The sequence below is a fragment of the Zootoca vivipara genome, chromosome 1, assembly GCF_963506605.1.
Source record: "Zootoca vivipara chromosome 1, rZooViv1.1, whole genome shotgun sequence".
Lineage (NCBI taxonomy): Eukaryota > Metazoa > Chordata > Lepidosauria > Squamata > Lacertidae > Zootoca > Zootoca vivipara.
Window position 1 is genome coordinate 2,223,102 of NC_083276.1, and position 22,002 is coordinate 2,245,103.

At 49.8% G+C, this 22,002-nt stretch overlaps 1 protein-coding gene across 1 annotated transcript in view; it reads right to left on the bottom strand.

Annotated features, from left to right (window-relative positions):
* Window positions 1–21,119, bottom strand: part of MDGA2 (MAM domain containing glycosylphosphatidylinositol anchor 2) — a 372,105-nt gene extending 350,986 nt beyond the window's left edge. Inside the window, exon 1 of the mRNA XM_060269123.1 lies at window positions 21,017–21,119. Within this exon, the coding sequence (XP_060125106.1) occupies window positions 21,017–21,089 (73 nt within the window). The 5' untranslated portion in view covers window positions 21,090–21,119. The remainder of the gene's footprint in view (window positions 1–21,016) is intronic.
* Between the last annotated feature and the right edge of the window lie 883 nt (window positions 21,120–22,002).

The window sequence follows — 22,002 nt, forward strand, 5'->3', positions numbered from 1 at the left end:
TTATTAATCTATCTTTTTTAAAAAAAATGTTTAGGGGTACTCTCATTTTCCTACTCATATTGAAATACTTACCCCTCAGTGAGGCCAAACTTAGATCCACAAAATGTTTAGGGGTATGCGTGCCCCTGCGTACCCCCAGAAACAAAGCACTATGTCTATCTATTTACTGTATTAGATTCAGGGGTGCCAACTTGAATAAAAAATGGGGGCAGGTAAGCCGCATCCTGCATCATCAATCACATAGCACAGTACATGCACACCATTTGAATGGCAATGCCCATCACCTTTGGGGGGGGGGGGGCGGACTGACCCCATTAAATGTTCTATTGGAGGGGACAAAGAGCCCTTGGCCCCTAAGACTTGGCTCCTATGATTAAATTTATATAGGGTTAGGCCACATACCCCATCTAGAGCTTCTTGGAGGAAAAGGTGGGGTAGAATCAATCAATCAATCAATCAATCAATCAATCAATGGAAAGTCTTGCTTTTTTAAAGAAAGCTATCAAGTGATAGCAAATTAGGGGAGCAGGGTATGTTTAGCCTGTGGGAGAGGACATTGTGAGATGGCATGATAGCCATCTTCCAAATATCTCAAGGGCTGTCCCATGGAATAGGGAGAAAGCTTGTTTTCTACTGCTGCAGAGAGGAGGACCTGAACCAATGCTACCATTCAATGGATTTGTAACTGGCTGGCTGACCGAACCCAAAGGGTGCTCATCAATGGCTCCTCCTCATCCTGGAGAGTAGTGACTAGTGGGGTGCCACAGGGTTCTGTCTTGGGCCCAGTCTTATTCAACATCTTTATCAATGACTTGGATGATGGGCTTGAGGGCATCCTGAGCAAGTTTGCAGACGACACCAAATTGGGAGGGGTGGCTAATACCCCAGAGGACAGGATCACACTTCAAAATGACCTGAACAGATTAGACAACTGGGCCAAAGCAAACAAGATGAATTTTAACAAGGAGAAATGTAAAGTACTACACTTGGGCAAAAAAAATGAAAGGCACAAATACAGGATGGGAGACACCTGGCTTGAGAGCAGTACATGTGAAAAGGATCTAGGAGTCTTGGTAGACCACAAACTTGACATGAGTCAGCAGTGTGATGCAGCAGCTAAAAAAGCCAATGCAATTCTGGGCTGCATCAATAGGAGTATAGCATCTAGATCAAGGGAAGTAATAGTGCCACTGTATTCTGCTCTGGTCAGACCTCACCTGGAGTACTGTGTCCAGTTCTGGGCACCACAGTTCAAGAAGGATACTGACAAGCTGGAACCTGTCCAGAGGAGGGCAACCAAAATGGTCAAAGGCCTGGAAACAATGCCTTATGAGGAATGGCTTAGGGAGCTGGGTATGTTTAGCCTGGAGAAGAGAAGGTTAAGGGGTGATATGATAGCCATGTTCAAATATATAAAAGGATGTCATATAGAGGAGGGAGAAAGGTTGTTTTCTGCTGCTCCAGAGAAGCGGACACGGAGCAATGGATTCAAACTACAACAAAGAAGATTCCACCTAAACATTAGGAAGAACTTCCTGACAGTAAGAGCTGTTCGACAGTAGAATATGCTGCCAAGGAGTGTGGTGGAGTCTCCTTCTTTGGAGGTCTTTAAGCGGAGGCTTGACAGCCATCAGTTAGGAATGCTTTGATGGTGTTTTGTGCTTGGCAGGGGGTTGGACTGGATGGCCCTTGTGGTCTCTTCCAACTCTATGATTCTATTAAAGGAGATTCCGACTAAACATTAGGAAGAACTTTCTAATGGCAAGAGTTGGAATGGACACCCTCCGAAAGTGGTGCCCTCACCTTCGATGGAGGCTTTTAATCAGGGCAATCTGTCCGGGGTTCTTCAGTGGTGATCCTGCAATGAAGAGGGTTGGAATGGATGACCCTTGAGGGTCCCTTCCAATTCTACAATTCTGTGATTCTATGATCCTCTAAAAAACCAGATCAATCAGCCTTCTGTAGTCAGCTGCACATCTCTGCAGCACATCTTTGGATCTCTCTGCCCCCGCACCCACTCAAAGCAGGCCAACGTAAGAGTTAAAACCTGATGAAAGATTGGTTGTTTCTCTAAATTTTTGCCGGAGTCCTTTGGCTGTGCTGGGAGAGAGCACAGCATGCTACTTAGAAATGCATGACAGTGCGGCCCCAGCATAATGAGGTCCCTGTTCTCTGCTGAAACCGCTTTGGTTCCTACCACACAATATCCAGAATTGTACAGGGTTAAACCCATATGATACAATAACTGCATTCAAAACAGTTCTCCCAAACAGCCACCGACCACCACCACCAGCGCCCCCCCCCAAAAAAAGACAGGCTCACAAGGACAATCATCACCAGCTTGGGGGGAAAGAGCAAGGAATAATGAACTACCTCCCCCCCTCCCTTTTTATTAGGCTTCCTAATGTGGAAGGTGCATTCCAAAGCTGTCTTTTGGGAGGGAGAGGTTTCGCCGGACTTCCTTTTTTGATGTTCTCCTTCCAGCTTCCCACCCACAGCAAATCCCACCCTCCCTTTCACTCTCCTTAAAGCATCAGACCAAACACGAAGCTTTAGGCAAACCTGAGCCAGCTCCGATGACATCCATCCATCAAGAAGAAGCGAGCCAACCCCCATTCATCCCCCCTCCCAGCCCGCTTGGCGGCAAAACGTGAGAAGCGGAAGGAGCGACTTGGCCAGCAAAAGCCGACTTAGACTACAGCTCCTCAAGAAATAGACCCGTACCTAAATGAAGAAGCACCAACCATTATTATTATTTTGAAAAAAGCAAATTGAACAGATAGGTTTCCATTGGCACATCATTTCTCCCACTAGCTGTGGCAATTGATGGGAACTACAATGCCCATCGGGACACGGGTGGCGCTGTGGGTTAAACCACAGAGCCTAGGGCTTGCCGATCAGAAGGTCGGCAGTTCGTATCCCTGCCGAGGGGTGAGCTCCCGTTGCTCAGTCCCAGCTCCTGCCAACCTAGCAGTTTGAAAGCATTTCAAAGTGCAAGTAGATAAATAGGTACCACTACAGCGGGAAGGTTGTCTTTGTCCATGGAGTTTTCTTGGCAGGGATACTGGAGTGGCTTGCCAGTTCCTTCTCCAGGAACTGGAGATTTTACTTTCTTGGGCTCCTTGATCACTGCAGATGGTGACAGCAGTAACAAAATTAAAAGACGCCTGCTTCTCGGGAGAAAAGCAATGACAAACCTAGACAGCATCTTAAAAAGCAGAGACATCACCTTGCCGACAAAGGTCCGTATAGTTAAAGCTATGGTTTCCCCAGTAGTGATGTATGGAAGTGAGAGCTGGACCATAAAGAAGGCTGATCGCCGAAGAATGGATGCTTTTGAATTATGGTGCTGGAGGAGACTCTTGAGAGTCCCATGGACTGCTAGAAGATCAAACCTATCCATTCTGAAGGAAATCAGCCCTGAGTGCTCACTGGAAGGAGAGATCGTGAAGCTGAGGCTCCAATACTATGGCCACCTCATGAGAAGAGAAGACTCCCTGGAAAAGACCCTGATGTTGGGAAAGATGGAGGGCACTAGGAGAAGGGGACGACAGAGGACGAGATGGTTGGACAGTGTTCTCGAAGCTACCAACATGAGTCTGACCAAACTGCGGGAGGCAGTGAAAGACAGGAGTGCCTGGCGTGCTCTGGTCCATGGGGTCACGAAGAGTTGGACACGACTAAACCACTGAACAACAACAACAACAACAACAACAACAACAACAGCGGGAAGGTAAACAGTGTTTCTGTGTGCTGCTCTGGTTCACCAGAAGTGGCCTTGTTATGCTGGCCACATGACCTGGAAGCTATATGCCGGCTCCCTTGGCCAATAGAGCAAGATGAGCGTTGCAACCCCAGATTCGGTCACGACTGGATCTAATGGTCAGGAGTCCCTTTACATATACCTTTACAACGCCCATTATCCCCAATGAATGGCCATGCTGTTTGGGGCTAAAGGGAGACAGAAGGGCTGGGGCCTTCCTGTTAGCAGAGATGTACCCTGGGGCTGGTGAAACCAGTCCCAGCCAGGGGCACAAAAGTCACCTATCACTCTATGGATTGTGCGACATTTGTCACTGCAAGATCAAAAGGGGCAGAAACTCCCCGCCCTTCTTGCACCGCAGCATAAAAGTGTGCGGTAAACTGATTTTTTTTTCCAGGGGGTGGGCAGGGGCTGATGTAGCTCATTGCTGGGGATGCCAATACAGCTTTCTGCCACAGGCACAAGGGACGAGACCCCAGGAATGCCTCTGTGTATAAGAGCTCATCATCATCATCAAACCTTTATTGGCATCACTTACAAACATTCAAAATAAATAGGCCAGTGTGATCTCGTCACCATTTCAACAGTACAATCACTTACCAAAGGGAAGAAGAGGCAAGCAATCTATTTCACCTCTGTGGGTCTCCAGCAAGAGCAGGGTCCTGTAACGTACTTCGGCGGCAAAAACTCAAATAGAGGAACTTAGTTACTGTCTTGGTGAGCTCCCGGTCTCTCCCCTGTAATAAGAAGCGTATGTCTCTGGTTTCCATATTGGGATACATAGTTGGTCTAGGAATTGTTGGAGGAGCTCATAGTTTGCATGCCAAAGGTCCCAGTTTTTATTCCAAGGCAGGGCCGGCTCTAGGGGTAGGCTGGGTGGCGCAGGGCGCCAGGGCGGCGGCCCAGCAGGGGGGCGTTGCGCAGCAGAGCCGCGCGGAAGCCATGCTGCACCCTGCGCCCGCCCACCAGCCATGCCAAGAAATGGGGCGGAGCGGGGGCGCCGGAGCGATCTCCGCACCACGGCGCCCGGGCGCCCGGCATGGTTGAGACGGCCCTGTTCCCAGGATCTCCAAGTTGGATGGCAAAGGCTTCCACCAGAGTCCTTGGAGAGCCACTACTAGTCTGGGTAGACCAAAGGTCCCCAACGTGGTGACTATAAAAGTGTCATGCCCTCCAATGCCTCGGTGGCAAAATCCGGGGCACAATCTTGCCAGTTGCCATCTTCCCACTTCCCCCCGCAAGACAATGGTGCCCATTTTGAACACTGCTCTCTTGTGTGATTTTGCACCGCACTACAAAATCACACAAGAGAGCAATGTCCTAAAAGGGCCACCATTCTCTCGCAAAAAACACACAAAGGATGTCCCAGTTTTCCCATGACTCTTGCAGCGTGTGCAGTGTGCTCACCAATATTGATGCTCATTAAATACCCCACTAAAAATCTTACTCAGCATTCAAGCCGCTGTTTGCTCTTTCTCTTTGCACTGGCTTAGGTGCATGCCTGAATTTCACTGGGTGCCAGGATTGGGCACCCGCCCTTCCTTCTGTGAAGAACAGGAGAGCGGTGTGGCGGCCATTTTGTGCCAAACACAACACAGTGGCCATTTTGCAAAACATCTGGAGGGCCGAAGTTTGGGGATGCCTGATCTAGAGTCCAGCTCAGTATAAGACAAGATCCAATAATATATGGATGACCAGAGGTTCCTCAACTTATCTCCAGGAGTTGACACTGTGACTCGTCTCTCTACCACCTCCCTCAGAAATGGGAAGACTGGGTGCCAAAGTCTTTCTATTTTTGACCAAGTGCACTGAGCTTTATTTGAACTGATTTGCAGAGCAGTTCAGCTCTTGCAGTCAGCTCTGTTGGGACGTAGGAACTTGGGTCGTGCAAAGTTTCTTTCCGCTAGCCAGTGGTTGGCCAATACACTTCCAATGTTATAGGAATTCCAAGGTCTTATATATGTATAATAAATGTTCATCAATGTACAAGGCAAACACATACCTAAGTATATAGACCACGTGTCTGAAATAATAATAATAATAATAATAATAATAATAATAATAATAATAATAATATATTATTTATACCCCGCCCATCTGGCTGGGTTTCCCCAGCCACTCTGGGCAGCTTCCAACAGAAACATTAAAATATACTAATTTCTTAAACATTAAAAGCCTCTCTAAACAGGGCTGCCTTCAGATGTCTTCTAAAAATCTGGTAGCTGTTTTCCTTTTTTACATCTGATGGGAGGGCGTTCCACAGGGCAGGCGCCACCACCGAGAAGGCCCTGTTTAGGGAGGCTTTTATATAGTACAGGAGAGCAATAGTTGTTGTTGTTTAGTCGTTTAGTCGTGTCCGACTCTTCTTGACCCCATGGACCATAGCACGCCAGACACTCCTGTCTTGCACTGCCTCCCGCAGTTTGGTCAAACTCATGTTCGTAGCTTCGAGAACACTGTCCAACCATCTTGTCCTCTGTCGTCCCCTTCTCCTAGTGCCCTCAATCTTTCCCAACATCAGGGTCTTTTCCAAGGATTCTTCTCTTCTCATGAGGTGGCCAAAGTATTGGAGCCTCAGCTTCACGATCTGTCCTTCCAGGGAGCACTCAGGGCTGATTTCCTTAAGAATGGAGCAATAGTACAGGAGAGCAATCCTGAAGCCATTTTGACTCTCCCAAATGGACCTCAAATATTTCTCTGCAAGGAGGAAGGAAATGGGAAAAGCTTTCCAATTGTCTTTGGACTATAGGGGCTTACACCTCCCTGCAAATACAGCATGGCAAGTATCTGTTAAGCTGGGCACATTATCAATATGTGTAAGAGATTCAGGAACTATTTACCATCTCCAAGGAATGGCCAGGCTACCCAGAAAAGGCAATCAGATAAGGCATGATCAGGAATCCTGGCAGACAGGAGAGAAGCAACACACTCCAATTTCTGCTGGGGACCATCTCTTTCTCTATGTATCTATGGTGTTTTGGGGGGTGGTCTTGAGCTACAGGGGAGGCAATTTCAAAAGTCTAGATCAGGCATCCCCAAACTGCGGCCCTCCAGATGTTTTGGCCTACAACTCCCATGATCCCTAGCTAACAGGACCAGTGGTCGGGGAATATGTGAATTGTAGTCCAAAACATATGGAGGGCCAAAGTTTGGGGATGCCTGGTCTAGATAAGGGCTTGCACACCAATGTTCTGGGTTTCTCCAACCTCCTGTGTGTGGTTGTGAGCACCCTGCTGCAATGGGTTAATAAAGTTCAGGCTTACTAGCTGCTTTGCTTCTCAATATTCTCTGGCTGGCCTCGTGTTATTTTCTCCTACTGATAGAGAACCTACACAAGGACTCTATATGGGGTTTGGGTACCCCCATAAGGGAAAAGGAGCAGTCCCCCCCCCCTAATAACACCAAGCAGCAGGCTCAGCTTTTGACTTCTAAGAAACTTTCACAGAAAATCTCAGGAAGGACCTGGTAGGCATGTAGTTGTTACCTGGGACCAGGGAGACCAGGATTCAAACCCTACTCAGCTATGAAGCCCGCTACTGTCTCTTTTTAAGACAGTCACTGTCTCTCAACATAACCAACCTCACAGAATTGTTGTGGGGATAAAGTATAAAGCAACAGAGAGAGAAGTGTGTACATCAGCCTTAAGCTCTTTGGAGAAAAGGTGGGGTTGAATGCAACCATTTTAAAGAGAGAGAAGTGTGTGTGTGTGTGTGTGTGTGTGTGTGTGTGTGTGTGTTTTCACTCTTGCTTTCCTTCTCTCATGACACTCACTCAAAAACCCAATGTGTCCAAAGGCCTAAAAAAAAGTTAATGTTCCCTAGCAACATTTTTATTTTAAAAAGAAACCAGAGAGGGCCTTCTGTGAAAGGCCAGGGCAAGATCCCCTTATCCGTATTGATCAATTGATTGTTAATTCGTTTACCCCAAAGACAAAACCTTTTTCAGACATTGTGGTGAGGAGGGAAAATATTATAAGCAAAGCAGTGAGGATCCGTTTGCTTCCTTGATTTTATTGGCTATTTTATGTAGGCTTTAGTGTACCATCAGCACTCTAGTTTTCTGGAATTACACGAGCTATAAATATAGAGCTCAGCCTCTGTGGCACATGGGACATGAGCGGTGGAGGAATTTTTTTCTGCCTGATTTTTGCAGAGGACCAATTTATTATGCTGCTCCTGAACTTCCATGATTTGATTTAATATTTGTATTCTGCTTTTCCAGCAACAAATGCTGAGCTAAAAGCGGCTCAGAATAATCACAACCACATTAATAAACAACAAATGTTTCATTACTATGATATCAAACACAGCAGTATGTAAAGAAAGCGAACAACAACAGTTTGGGAGACAGCGCCCAGCCAGATTGCTCAACTCCCAAATTTTATGATGTGGTTCGGAAGGAAACAATCCATTGAAAAGAACCAGGGGATGTTTTCCTGAACCTGTCGTCTGGGAGAAGTATATACTGTTATGAAAATTCTGAGGTCTCAAATACAGAATAAATGCATAATTCTTGCTTTGGAAACTTGTTGGTCATGTGGGCCTCTTTTCATTGTAGGAGCCCTTCATAATTCCCCTTGCCTGAGGCCACATAGACCAGGGGTCAGCAACCTAAAGCTCATGGGCCGGAAGTGGCCCCGGAGGTCGTTTGACCAGCCCACAAGCAGAACCGAGCCGCCCGCTCATGCACAATGGTAAACCGATGCGGCACAGTACTTGCTTCCGTGGCGCCAGATTCCATGCGATTCCCAGACTGTCTGCGGCCCAGATTTAGAAGGCAACTGGGCCTGATCTGGCCCGCGGGCCTTAGTTTGCTGACCCATGGCCCAGATGCTCTGCATAGGGGGGTGACCGGGTCCGGCTGGGCTTTCTGATTGTCATATCAATGATCCTCCTCTTCCTCTTTCCAGTGTTGATGCTTTGTGCAAACTCTGTCTGGAACTATGTGAAACTTGCTAATCCTCAGGAATATCACACCTTGACCTGCCTGAGCCACTGTGACCCCACCTTATGTTTGATGTATTTCTGGTTTGTAAAGGGGATGTCTGTCTTCTCCATGCCAAAAATGCTAACCTTCAAAAAGAGGTGTCTCTCTTTGTTATGGGTCTCTCACCTGTTTACAAGGAGGGGTGGGGGACTCTGTGGCAACAGAAAAATAAAGATCTGCCTTGCTTCCCACCGGATCCTGCCTCCATCCTGTCTTCTCTGACCAATCATGGACTTAGGGGGCTCAGAGTCCCTTGGGGAGTTGGGCAGCCAAAGCCAAACAAGAATTTTCCCTATAACAATATTATGGGAAGAGGCAGTGTCATGCAGTGGTTAGAGAGTGTTGGACGAAGACCTGGGATGCCAGGATTCAAATTCCCCACTCATCTATGAAGCTCACCTTTGGGCCCAGTCTCTGCTTCTCAGCCTCACCTAACCAGCCTGAATATACCCAAATCCTTCAACTGTTCCTCATCAGGCTTGGTTTCCAGACCCTTGATCATCTTGGCCACCCTCCTCTACACACCTTCCAGCTTGTCTGTATCCTCCTTAAACTTTGGTGTCCAGAACTGGACATAGGACTCCAGGTGGAGTCGGATCAAGACAGAACTGAGCAATACTATGGCTTCCCTTGATCTGGACACTAGACTTCTACAATTCAGTAGACTCCAGCAGAGCTAGAATTTGACTCCTGGGTCTTCTGAGAATCTCAGGAACTCTTACCAGCTTTCAGGAACTTGACTTGAAGAGCAAACTTTTGCTATTCTTCCTCCTCCTCCTCCTCCTCCTCCGAGAAAAAGGGAGAATTGTCCTTTTCAAAGCTCAATCTCCTTCATATTTCTTATGTTAATGATCTCACATTTTTATCCTTCTTGCTGTAACAATGGCTCCTTGCAGCCATGCTGTGCTCTTCCCTTTCATTTTACTTAAATGATTACCCCATGGCACCCCTCTTGAATAAAAGCATGGAGAAGCAAAAGCTGAGCTTCTCTCATTATTAAGCAACATTAGACTCGTGTTTGTTCTCCATTTAATTTGCATATGGAGAGTTAAAAACCACTCCTGTCGGGATTGACAAAGAGGTAATTCTAAGGTTGGGTTCTCTCCCCCCAAGAAAATAAAGTCAGTATGCTAAACAAAGAGGCTAACAGGACCTTTTGTTCAACCTTTCCAGGAGCTTTGAAAAATGCTTTCAGCTTCCCACAATCACCAGAAATACATGGTATCACACAGAGATGTGCCCGCTTCCAGCAGATCAAGGAAATGAGATTGGGATTGTGTTGAAACCGACTCTGAGGCCACAGAAGCGGGAACAAGGAGAGTGAGAAATCTAAGATCAACATAAAGCAGGACAGGAACTGTCCTTGATCTGGCTACGGACGGCGGACGGCAGAATCTACTACAAACTGACTGTGGTTTAACATATTTCATAAGAGCATAAGACAATAATATGAGGCTGCTGGATCAGGCCAATGACCCATCTGGTCCAGCAGCCTGTTCTCACAGTGGACAACCAGATGTCTGTGGAAAACCCGCAAGAAGAACCTAGCAACCTTGCATGATTCCAAGACAACATTGTCTTCCTGTCAGGAGTATGGGCAGGAGTCAGGCTCTGGGGCCTGTAGTGCTTTGCAGGACTGGGGCCTGCCTCAGCTTGTGCTGGAGAAGCAAGGAGTGGCCACTCAGGTGAAGACCTCAGCTTGTGCTGGAGAGGCAAGGAGTGGCCACTCAGGTGAGGCCACTTGATACCTCACTGCACCTGGTGGCAGGAGCTGGGAGGGATAAAAGCTCAGCATTTCCCTTCAGCTTTTTGCCACAGCAACGCTATCCCTGCCTGGTTGCCCCTGGCCTCTCGCTCCTTGGACCCTTGCCTTGCCGACGCCTTGCTCCTTGGACCCTTGGCTTGCTGACGCCTTGATTCTCGACCCTTGGACCTTTGCCTTGCTGATGCCTTGCTCCTTGGACCCTCGCCTTCCCGACGCCCTGATCCTCAACCCTTGGACTTCGCCCTGCTGACGCCTTGCTCCCCGACCCTTGGACCTTTGCCTTGCCGGCGCCTTGCTCCTTGACTCCCAGACCTTCGCCTCTGCCTTGCTCCTTGACCCTGCGACTGCCTGCTGCTGGACCCTCAGCCCTGCACCTGTTCCTGCTTCTACACCTCCATCTTGCCTCTGGTCCTGACGTCCCCAGCCAGGGCTTCAACCGCCCGCCGACCGGACCGTGACACTTTCCAATTGACTTCAACGAGCAAAGAGATGCTTCCCACGGTTCCCTGAAATGAAACAGAGGGTGCTGAGCAGTTGATTGTAAACAGCACAGCTGCCCCAGCACTCATAGCAACACTGCAAGGCAGTGGGAGAAGCTCACTGGATGCAGACCTACAAATCTTGCAGGAGGCTAACCCTGCTTCTTATGTCCTAAGCATCTGGCGTGCCCTCTAGATCAGACCAAAGTGGGTCAATCGGGGTCACGACCCTGCTTCACATAGCAGCCAGCCAGCCCAGCCACAAACAGAATCACAAGACAACCCCAGTCTCCAGCAACTAGTATTCCATGGTAGGCTACCCCTGAGCCTGGAGGCTCCATTGTCTATTGCTGTCTCAACAGGAACATGGCACACCACCCTATGACCTTGTTGGATAAATGACAGTCTTGGTCCATAGCAAGTAAGGAAATAAATGCAGCCGTCGTGACTAACAGGCAGCAAGACATTGACTCATGCATTAAGTAATGAAGTAAGATTCCATCATGAATCTATTGCCAATCAGTTTATGAAAAGCAGACCCTTGAGTGACAGGTAGAAAAATTGCCTTGGATCTTCCAACAGCATATATCATCTGTGATCTGTGATTACTAAGACTCAACACAGGTTTCTCAAAAACAAGTCATGTCAAACGAACTTCATTTCTTTTTCTGATGGAATTAAGTTTGATGGAACTTGGTGGATCAGGGGAATGCGGTGGACATAGCATATCTTAATTTCAGTAAGGCTTTTGACAAAGTCCCTCATGATATTCTTGCAAGAAAAGTGGTAAAATATGGGTTGAACGAGGTAACTGTTAGGTGGATTAGTAGCTGGTAGGCAGACCGAAGCCAAAGAGGACTCATTAATGGTTCCTGTCATCCTGGAAAAAAAGTGACAAGTGGGGTCCTGCAGGGTTCTCTGTCCTGGGCCTGTTGTTGTTCAACGTCTTTATAAAAGACTTGTATGAAGGAATTGAGGGGATGCTCATCCAATTTGCAGATGACACCAAACTGGGAAGGGTAGCTAATGCTGCAGAAGACAGAACCAGAATTCAAGATGACCTTATCAGATTGGAGAACAGGGCACAAGCTAACAAAATGAATTTCAATAGGGACAAATGTCAGGTTCGGCTCTTAGTTTGAGACAACTTACAATCACAGAAATGTGGTGGGTCCTACAGCCTGTCTAGAGGGGAAACTCCCCAGGGAGCAGTCCGGCTCTGACCCTGAAGTGGCACCTCTTTAGACAAGGCGTCTCAATCAGCTCCCCAACCAAGTCTGTCTGCCTTTACCAGTTCTGCAGAATGGCAAAGAAGCCTTCAGAGGCTGTTGGGAGAGGCCACACCACAAGAACTCTCCAAGGTCCTGAAGTACCCAAGGCTACAAGTCTCTCTCCCAACCATCTTGCCCTACAGATGCTGCAGAGTGCAATTTCCACCAGCCCCAGCATGATACAACCTGGGATGCGTGGGAGATGTAGACCCAAACCACTGGAGGATATCAGGTGGCAAAAAGGTTGGTTCAGGGAGAGTTCTGCAATTCTTTCTTCTGTAGCTGAATTTAAAAAGGAAAGGAGAAAATCCTGGAACAGCCTGCACATGAGTGGAAGAAGAGCCTTCTGGATCAGGCCAATGGCCCATCTAGTCCAGCATTCTGGTCTCACAGGGGCCAACCAGATGCTTGTGGGAAACCAGCAAGCAGGGTTCAAGCACAAGAACATTCTCCTTTCCTGTGGTTTCCAGCAACAAGTGTTCAGAAGCATTGCTGGCTCTGACCATCAATGGCTTTTTTCCTCCATGAATTTGGCCATCTAAGTTGATGGTCACTACTGCCTTCCATGGAGGGGAGTTTCATAGTCTAACTCTGCACTGAATAAAGACGTACTTCCATTTATGTGCCCAGAATCTTCCAATATTCAACTTCATTTGATGCCCATGAGATCTAGTGTTTTGAGAGAGGGAGGAAAACTTTCCTCTCTCTACTTTCTCCATGTCATGAATAATTTTTATAAACTCATATAATGTTACCTCTTACTCAGTCATCAAAGATAAGCAGGACTTGGTCTGGCTATTGGTGGGGTGGGGGACCACCCTGGGAACTCTGTGTATGATATTTTGAGTTCCACAAGGGGGGGGACGGACATAATGCTTTAAAGGTCCAGATGAATCCCTGTAAAACTGGACAATTGCACTGGGTCTCTATGAACTCTGCCCAGGGCTGCAGGAGATTGATTATATATTTTAAAATTGCCAGTAGCTTCTGAACCCACTGAACTGAAGCATCTCCGAGACGGAAATTAATTACCTTTCTTCTACCTATTTGCAGAGCAAAATCCTTGATTGAGCCTTCTTAGCCCTGGCAAAATATTAATCATAATATTCATACTTGTGTCAAGATTTTAGATTATTACCGGTAACTGTTATTTTTTTAAATAATAATAATAAATCCATCAGACACGTTGCGCTGAGATTTAAAGGCTATCTGGCAATGCAGATAAGCATAGAAAACTTGGAGATCAGCCTTCCCCAAGTAGTTCCTCTCCAAATGATTTGGACTACAACTTCCATCAGGCTCAGCCAACCCTGAGACAGAAACCACATAACACCAGTCCTGAAAGACCTACATTGGCTCTCTGTACGTTTCCGAGCACAAATCAAAGTGTTGGTGCTGACTTTTAAAGCCTTAAACGGCCTCGGTCCAGTATACCTGAAGGAGCGTCTCCACCCCCATCATTCTGCCCGGACACTGAGGTCCAGTACCGAGGGCCTTCTGGTGGTTCCCTCACTGTGAGAAGCCAAGTTACAGGGAACCAGGCAGAGGGCCTTCTCGGTAGTGGCACCTGCCCTGCGGAACTCCCTCCCATCAGATGTCAAGGAAATTGTAAGGGGAAGAGAGTATAGAGAACCTCCCCCTCTCATCAGGAGCAGCTCCTCCCCAAGCAGCAATGGAAGTGCGGGCTCTGAAGAGGCTAGTCAGGAAGCGGAGAGAGAGTGCCAGGTCTCTGGCAGCATGGGAGAGCCCCGGCTCCACAGGCGGGAAGAGAGAGAAGCGGAAAGGGGGGAAAGGGAAAGCACGGAGCATAGACCTTTCCCCCCGGTTCCGGAATTACGGAGGAGGAGAAAGGGGAGGAGATTCACTGTCCCGCGGCTATTATGTTGGGAGAAGTCGCGCAGGGGGGGCAGTGCCGGATTCTGGATCGGAATGAGCAGACATGTTTCCAACACCCCATTACACTGTAAAAAGAGTGCACCAATAAAGACTGTTAAAAGACAACCATGTGGAAAGCTGTTACTCTGGAGTAGTTGCAACAACCCTCTGACAGAAATAAACAACTATATGACATTTAGGAGACATCTGAAGGCAGCCCTGTTTAGGGAAGTTTTTTAATGTTTGATGTTTTATTCTGTTTTTTATCTGTCGGGAGCCGCCCAGAGTGGCTGGGGAAACACAGCCAGATGGGCGGGGTATAAATAAGTTGTTGTTGCTGTTGTTGCTGCTCTTCTTGTTGTTGTTGTTCAAAGCAACTGGAGAGCAACATGTTGGAAAGGCTGTTTCAGAGGAAGCAAGGTAAGGGCACTCTCAAAGCTGCCGAATGCCCTCTGTTTGAGCTGTTGACCCTTGTTTCCAAAAGCCATAAGAGTGTGGCCATGAGGACATAAGGAGAGAGTGCTGGATCGAGCCATTGGCTCCTGCAATCCAGCATCCTCTTCTCACAGTGACCAATGAGATGGACCTGCTGAATATACTCTCTGTGCACAGGCAAACTTTCAAAGGTACACCTGCTGTTGGTGAGCGGCAGATGACGACAGCCTAGTTCTCATAGCAATGGGAAGCCTACGTTTGGGTCTCACCACTTCAGAATGCAGGTGGGGGCTCACCTGACCGAGCGCTGCCCCAAGGAAGGGGTTTACTCCTTCTACCACCAAGGGTGACCTGCTAATTTTCTATGTGCAAGGGGATTGTGTGGGTTTCTCCGTGCAGGAGAATTCCATTTGGTGAGCTGCCATCTGCAGTGGCGGAGAAAGTGGAGTGTGGTGGGCACTGGCGGAGGAAGAAGAGTGGGGGGGAGCGCACCACCCCCAGCAACGCAGGCGGGGTGCCATCACAGCTGCCCCCCTGCCTGTGCTGGGCGCCATGCCCCCGCAGGCAATGCACCACGCCCCTACGGGTGGCGCACCATGCCGTCCAGGACACACGCCAGCCTTCCGCCTGCTCTCCGCCCCCTGTGCCCTCCACCCATAGCTGCCAAGTTTTCCCTTTTCTCGCGAGGAAGCCTATTCAGCATAATGGAAAATCCCTTTAAAAAAGGGATAACTTGGCAGCTATGCCTCCACCTCCGCCTATGGTGGTGGGGCAGGCCACCCCAGGTGTTATCCCTGAGTGGGGGGGGGACAAAATCCCCCCGGGCGGATCACTGCCGCACTGATAAATACGCCCATAGGGGCGGGGCCTAAGCCGCCCTACAGCTGGGGAGGAGGCAGCGGGAGGACAGTGGATGGGAAAAATGAGATAATAAGGCAAGAGGCAGATTTGCCACCACATTGAGGAACAGGCCCAAGTAAGGAAATGTCCCCAAGTTAGAGACATGTGGGCCGTCCCTCAAAAGAAGAAAACCCCCAAAAGGAAATCTTGCTGGCCTTACTGAGCTCTCAGAATAACACCGCAGCAGAAACTCTGCAATTCCCAACGCACACAGGGTGTATACCTGAGATTTTGTGTGAGTCAGCTAGTTTACACATGTGCTTGTGACATTGTAAATAAATATACAGTACATACATTACAATTCCTGAGTAAGGAGATGGCCTTTTCCCAAGGTGTTTGCTTAGCCTTCGTCAAAGGCTAAAAGCGACACATTAAAGCAGTGGTTCTCGAGGGGTGTGGAGGAAGGCAAGTGTGGCAGGAAGATTCAAGGGCAATCAAAGAAGCATTTAAACCTTTCAGTGTAGAATAATAATAATAATAATAATAATAATAATAATAATAATAATAATAATAATTTATTTATACCCCACCCATCTGGCTGTCCCCCACAAACAGTACTTCTGTCTTGTCAGGATTCAATCTCAATCTGTTAGCCGCCATCCATCCTCCAACCGCCTCCAAGCACTCACACAGGACCTTCACCGCCTTCACTGGTTCTGATTTAAAAGAGAGGTAGAGCTGGGTATCATCAGCATACTGATGGACACCCAGCCCAAACCCCCTGATGATCTCTCTCAGCGGATGCATGTAGATGTTGAAAAGCATGGGGGAGAGGACAGAACCCTGAGGCACCCCACAAGTGAGAGCCCAGGGGTCTGAACACTCATCCCCCACCACCACTTTCTGAACATGGCCCAGGAGGAAGGAGCAGAACCACTGTGTGACAGTGCCCCCAGCTCCCAAGCCCTCTAGACGGTCCAGAAGGATGTTATGGTCGATGGTGTCAAAAGCCGCTGAGAGATCCAGCAGAACTTGGAAACAGCTCTTACCTTTGTCCCTAGCCCACCGAAGATCATCGACAGTATTGTATAATTTCATTTTTGTTTTTTGCAGAATATAGATATAAATCTTCAGTGCTTTTTTTCTGGGGGTACGCAGGGGTACGCATATCCCTAAACATTTTTTGAATCTAAGTTTGGCCTCATCGAGGGGCAGTATTTCAATATGTATAGGAAAATGAGAGTGCTGCTAAACTTTTTTTCAAAGAAAAAAGCACTGGATATGTTTGCAAAATGAGAGCAAGAACATCAAGTGATTGTGCAAGCTCACCCCCTCATTGAGGCACATATGCAAGAGGCTAATTTATAATTAGATTTTGGAAATGATTCCTGCTCTTAAGTAGCTGCATTATCGTATACTTCCTGGATGTCCCATGATCATATTATAAAGTAGTTGTGTTCTGGGTTATAAACCAAGCTCTGCTAGGAGCTGTTTATTTTGGTTCTCCAATGTATTAGAAGTACACTCAATAATCAATATCAATCAATATCAATAAAAGCATCAATATTCATACCAATATCAACATCAATAAAAAAATCAGTGTGAGCCCAGGGAAAATAGTTTGAGAACCACTGCCAATGGCTAGAAGATGCTTGCCTAGATGAGCATTGCTGGCCCTTGATTACTGGTGGCTGGCTACTAGCTATACAGTAGAACAAGTTCGGCCTATTTTGGTGAGGTTTAATAGGAAGCTGTTTACAGGTTAGGAATCCAGCGATTCCGAGCAGGAAATGCCTGGGAGTGTTACACACAGCACCCGCCCCATTCAAGAAGGAATTTTTGACTGTGGAAACTCAAAGGTTTTGGGGAACAAATGTCATTGGCATGCATTTTTCTTTAAGCAAACAGGTACAGCAAAAGAAACTGTTACTCTCTCCAGGACAGTCCCATCATTAAGAAACTGACCCTGTAAAAGACTGCCCCCTAGAGGCTCCTGCTGCTCAGGGAGGAGGGGTGAGCACAAAGCATTGAAGTAATTCAACTAGAGTTGCTTTTGCTGAACTAGGCATTTTGGACAAGAGTACATGGAAGGGCCCATCTTCCACAGAAGAGGCACCTTAAAATCAGAAATGCTCTGGATTTGAACACCCTGCTAAGCCAGCCAATAGCCTACCTGGGTATCCACAGCACTGCAAGGTTCACAAAGGCTCCATTTTCCAACCCCCACGGGGGCAGGTGATTCCAGGTGGGCAAAGGAGGAGGTGCAAAAATCCAACCGGTTGATGCAGGACCATCACAAATGCCAAAGCAGAGGTAAACCCACAAGAAAGAATCCTTCGGGCAGTCTGCACACACCAAACACAAAAAAACCCAAACAGATTCCACCTGTGTGAAATAGCCAAAAAAATGATAAAGGAACCTCAAAAGCATGGAGGGCAAGACAATTCTTTATCTGCACTTTTTAGATAAAAGAATCATTTTCAACAGGAATTGATGGAAGGGTTGGGCTATTGATGACTAAGTCCTACCAACCGTCTCTAGATGCAGACTCGCACCCAAAACCTGCAGATGAAATTCCTCAACCCACCACCGTATTTCGAACGGGGAGTGTGAGCAGAATCGCACACCATTTGCCAGGGGAGAGCTGTGTGTCGGCTGCCACATCCGTGCACTTTCATCACCGGCACAGCTCACCCAGCGTTGAGCAAAACGACAGTGGGAAAGGGTTACACCAATCATGCTCATTGCTCTGTGCCCGACTCCAGGAACCCCACACACCTCAGAGCCACCAAGACGGCCGGCCTGTTTCTTCCTGCCCACGTATAACATGCTGTCTTTGTGAGAAAAGAAACACACCGCACACTAGATGGAATGAACATCCTGTCCTCCAAGGAGAATCTTTTGTAATGCACACTCATACAAAGAAGGTTATTTTTTCCATTCATATATATATATATCTCAACCATGGTGCCAAATAACACCACCTGCCATCGAAACTCAGATCTTCAGGAGCCACAAAGTCAGGCAGGGACATCAACAGATGGTTGGGGGATCATTATAAATTGGATATAACCAAACACAAGTCTAAGTCCCATTAGAGTGCTCTGTTCAATCTCATGCATTTATCCCAAAAAGGAAATATTATGAAACTAGCACAGAACTTCGGCAATGCACATTCTCTGCATGCAATATTTTTTGTGTGTTTGGCTAGGAAGGAAATTGGTGGAAGTGTATGGGGGATACTATCAAGCACACCAGATGAGAGTAATTCATTGGGGGGGGGTTTCCTCCCCAGGAACAGGCCACCTAGAACAGCTAGAACCTGGTTTGATCACAGGAAAGCCATACAAGAGGCAAAATTCCCAGGGCCCAAGAGAGACCACTCATCATTACCAAATGGCCTTCCAGGCACCAGGGGAAGCCAAGGGGCCTGCCTCTCTGGCCCAGAGCCAGCCCTGCCCAGCCTAGCCCCCTTTCCAGAGAGGATGCTCTTCAAAGAGGAATGGAATCCATCTCTTTCCCCCCCCCCTCTCTCTGTGTGTGTATGTGTGATCACTAGCTGGAGAGGAGAGACGCAGGGAAGGCTTGGCCTCTCTCTGGGTTCGGCATTCCCCACATCAGAAGGCTGTTGCCAGGGAAATGGAATGAATGAGAGAAATTCAGAAGGAAAATGCAAAACTACCCCCACCCCTACCAAAGCAAAAAAAAAAAAAGCAGTTACTTCCAGGGGGAGAAAGGGGTTCGATACAGAGGCACCAAGCCTTGTCTCTTTTCTGTGCAGCAGGATGAGGCTGATTCTGGGGAGGAGCAGGGTGGGTTTTTTTTTTTTTTTTACACACACATACACACGCAATAGCCGCAGAGAAGGAGAAGCAGACTGCCTGCCTGCCTGCCTGCCTGGGGAGTGAATGAATCTTCCCTCCTCCCCCGCCCGCCCCCTCGCTCTGCCAACGTCAGCCGGAGATTTGCATGGCACAAGCGGCGCCCACCACCGTCTCCTCCTCCTCCAAACCGGGCATCGCGGCCATTGGAGCCGGCCAGCGCTGTGTGTGCGTAAATGTGCCACGCTGAAGATGCCGCCCGCTCTCGGCTGCTTCCAGAGGGTTAAACTCCATCTCCCCCTGGCTGCCAACCCGAGTTAATTTCCACCTCCACAACACCGGGGGTTGGGGAGATTTAATAGAGGGTTATTTTTAGCATCCTTCCAACACGCGCGCACACGCGCGCGCGCACACACATACACCAAAAACCTTCTACAAGGAAGATTCCCCCCGGAGAGAGAGAGAGAGAGAGAGAGAGAGAGAGAGAGAGAGAGAGAGAGAGAGAGAGAGAGAGAGAGAGAGAGAGAGAGAGAGAGATCTGAAAGGCCACCCCAGAAATAGATGCGGGAAAGTTTGCAGCCTGTCAAAACCTCTCCTAACCTCCGCTCACCGGGAAGCAGGGCTGAGAGGAGTTAAGGAAAGAGAGAGAGAGAGAGAGAGAGAGCGAGAGAGAGAGAGAGAGAGAGAGAGAGAGAGAGAGAGAGAGAGAGAGAGAGAGAGAGAGAGAGTCTTTTTCAGCCTCCAAGAGTCTCTCTGGGCTCTGCTGACATCTCTGCACACGCCTGCCTGCTGTCTCTGCAGCCTCCGATTGCACCCCCCAGCCTCTCCAGGCGCCCGTCCCCAGGGCCTCCTGCCCACCAATGCAAGACCCCCTGGAGGCTCCCAAACCGAGCCCAGAGGTGGAAAGATTCCCCCTCCCATGTGCAAGCAGACCGTGGCTGGCATGGCATCTTTTGGGGGGAGGTGGAGAGGGATGAGGCAAACGAGCCTCCTTCTCTTTCCCGAGGTCTTTGCAGCTGGTATTTAGACAGCTGCGTGGAGAAGGGGAGCGGGGGGCAGCAAGAGAACAGAGGGGGCCATTTACGCGCCCAGGAGAGCCCGGCCAACCTCGGCAACACGGAGCTCCAGAAAGCCCGGAGCTGGGAGGATGGAGCGGTGGACGGACCGAGTCCTCCCAGGCATTGCCCGGTGGTGCCCAGATGTGCCTCCGGTTACATTTGCAGCTGGAGGAGGAAGAGGAAGGAGCCAGGGGCTTCCTCTCCTCTCCTTCCTTCCTTCCTTCCTTCCTTTGCCCACCATCCACCGCCAAATCTCTCGTTCCTCCCTCCCCACCCCAAAGTCAGCTCCCTCCAAACGGTCCCTCTCCCTTGGGATGCCAGACCCCTCCGCCGTTCCTCGGTGGCGCAGAGCAGGTCCCCCTCCCTCTCCCTCGCTTCCCGGACCGGCGGGGAGGTGGGGGCAGAAATCCGGTCGCCTGAGCAAAGACCCGAGTTCGAGCCTCGTTCGGCTAAGATTTGGGGGTGGGAGAGTGCGAAAGAGCTGCTTTTTGAGCCCCGGAAGGTCGGGGGTGCGAAGAGAAGGCTCTCCATGCTTGCAAGGTCACCACGACGCGGGAGGTGGGCTGTTTCTCCCCCTCCGGGAGAGAGGGAGAGAGAGAGAGAGAGAGAGAGAGAGAGAGAGAGAGAGAGAGAGAGAGAGAGAGAGAGAGAGAGAGAGAGAGAGAGAGAGAGAGAGAGAGAGAGAGAGAGAGAGAGAGAGAGCAGCCGGTGACCGGCACTCACCGTAGACGCCTTGTCCAGAGATGCCCTCCAGCAGCACCGCGAGCAGCCACACGGCCCCGTAGGCTAAATCCATCTTGGCGGCGGCGGGAGCAGCGGCAGCCACATATCCGGGCGGAGGGGACCGGGAGCAGGAGGAGGCGCGCCCCGCTCGCTCGCACGCTCCGCCACGGCCCGTTCGCGGCTCCCGGGGATGGAGGAGGGCGAGGACGAGGATGGAAAGGGAGGCAGCGGCAGGAGCAGGAGCAGGAGGAGGAGAGGAGAGGAGGCGCCCCCCAGGCAGGAGGCGATGCGCGGCGGCGGCGGAGGCTCCGAGCCCCGGCTAGATCGCGGCGTCCTTGCGCGGCGCACTCTGCTGCGGCGGGGCCGGCGGCAGCGGCTTGGCGGCGGCGGAACAGGGAGCAGCCATGGCGGGAGCGCCTCCGGCGCACTCCCGGGCCTTCGGGCGGCGGGGCTTCTGGCTCTCTCCTCCTCCTCCTCCTGCAGCGGCAGCGGCGGGCCCGGGCGGGGAAAGGCAGGATGCGCGCCTGGCAGCAGCTGCGGGGCTTGCGCGCCGCGGTCACGTTGGGCGCTACGTGCTCCGAGCCGCCAGCCGACAAGGCAGCCCCGAGCCGGCCGCGTCAACCGCGCGCCGCCGCCGCCGCTACCGCCTCCACAGCCGCTGGGACCGCTCGTGCCGCCGCCTCTCGCTTCTCCTCCTCGCCAGCGCCGCGGAATGGGAGGCGCCGCGCCTGCCTGCCTCCTGCTTGCCCAGCCTCCGCGCACCTCCTCCTTCCTTCCCTCCTCCTGGCCTGTGGGAAGTTCGCCGGCTTGCGGGCAGCACCGCACGCTTCGTCGTCGGCAAGCGGTTGGGCGCGGGGATCTCGCTCACGTCTGCTTGGACATCTTTGGTTAGGGCGCGCCGACCCGTCTCCTGGGGAAAGTCAAGAGGGATGGAAAGAGGTCCTTCTTCACGCAGCGCATAGTTAAAGCGTGGAAATCCCCCCTCC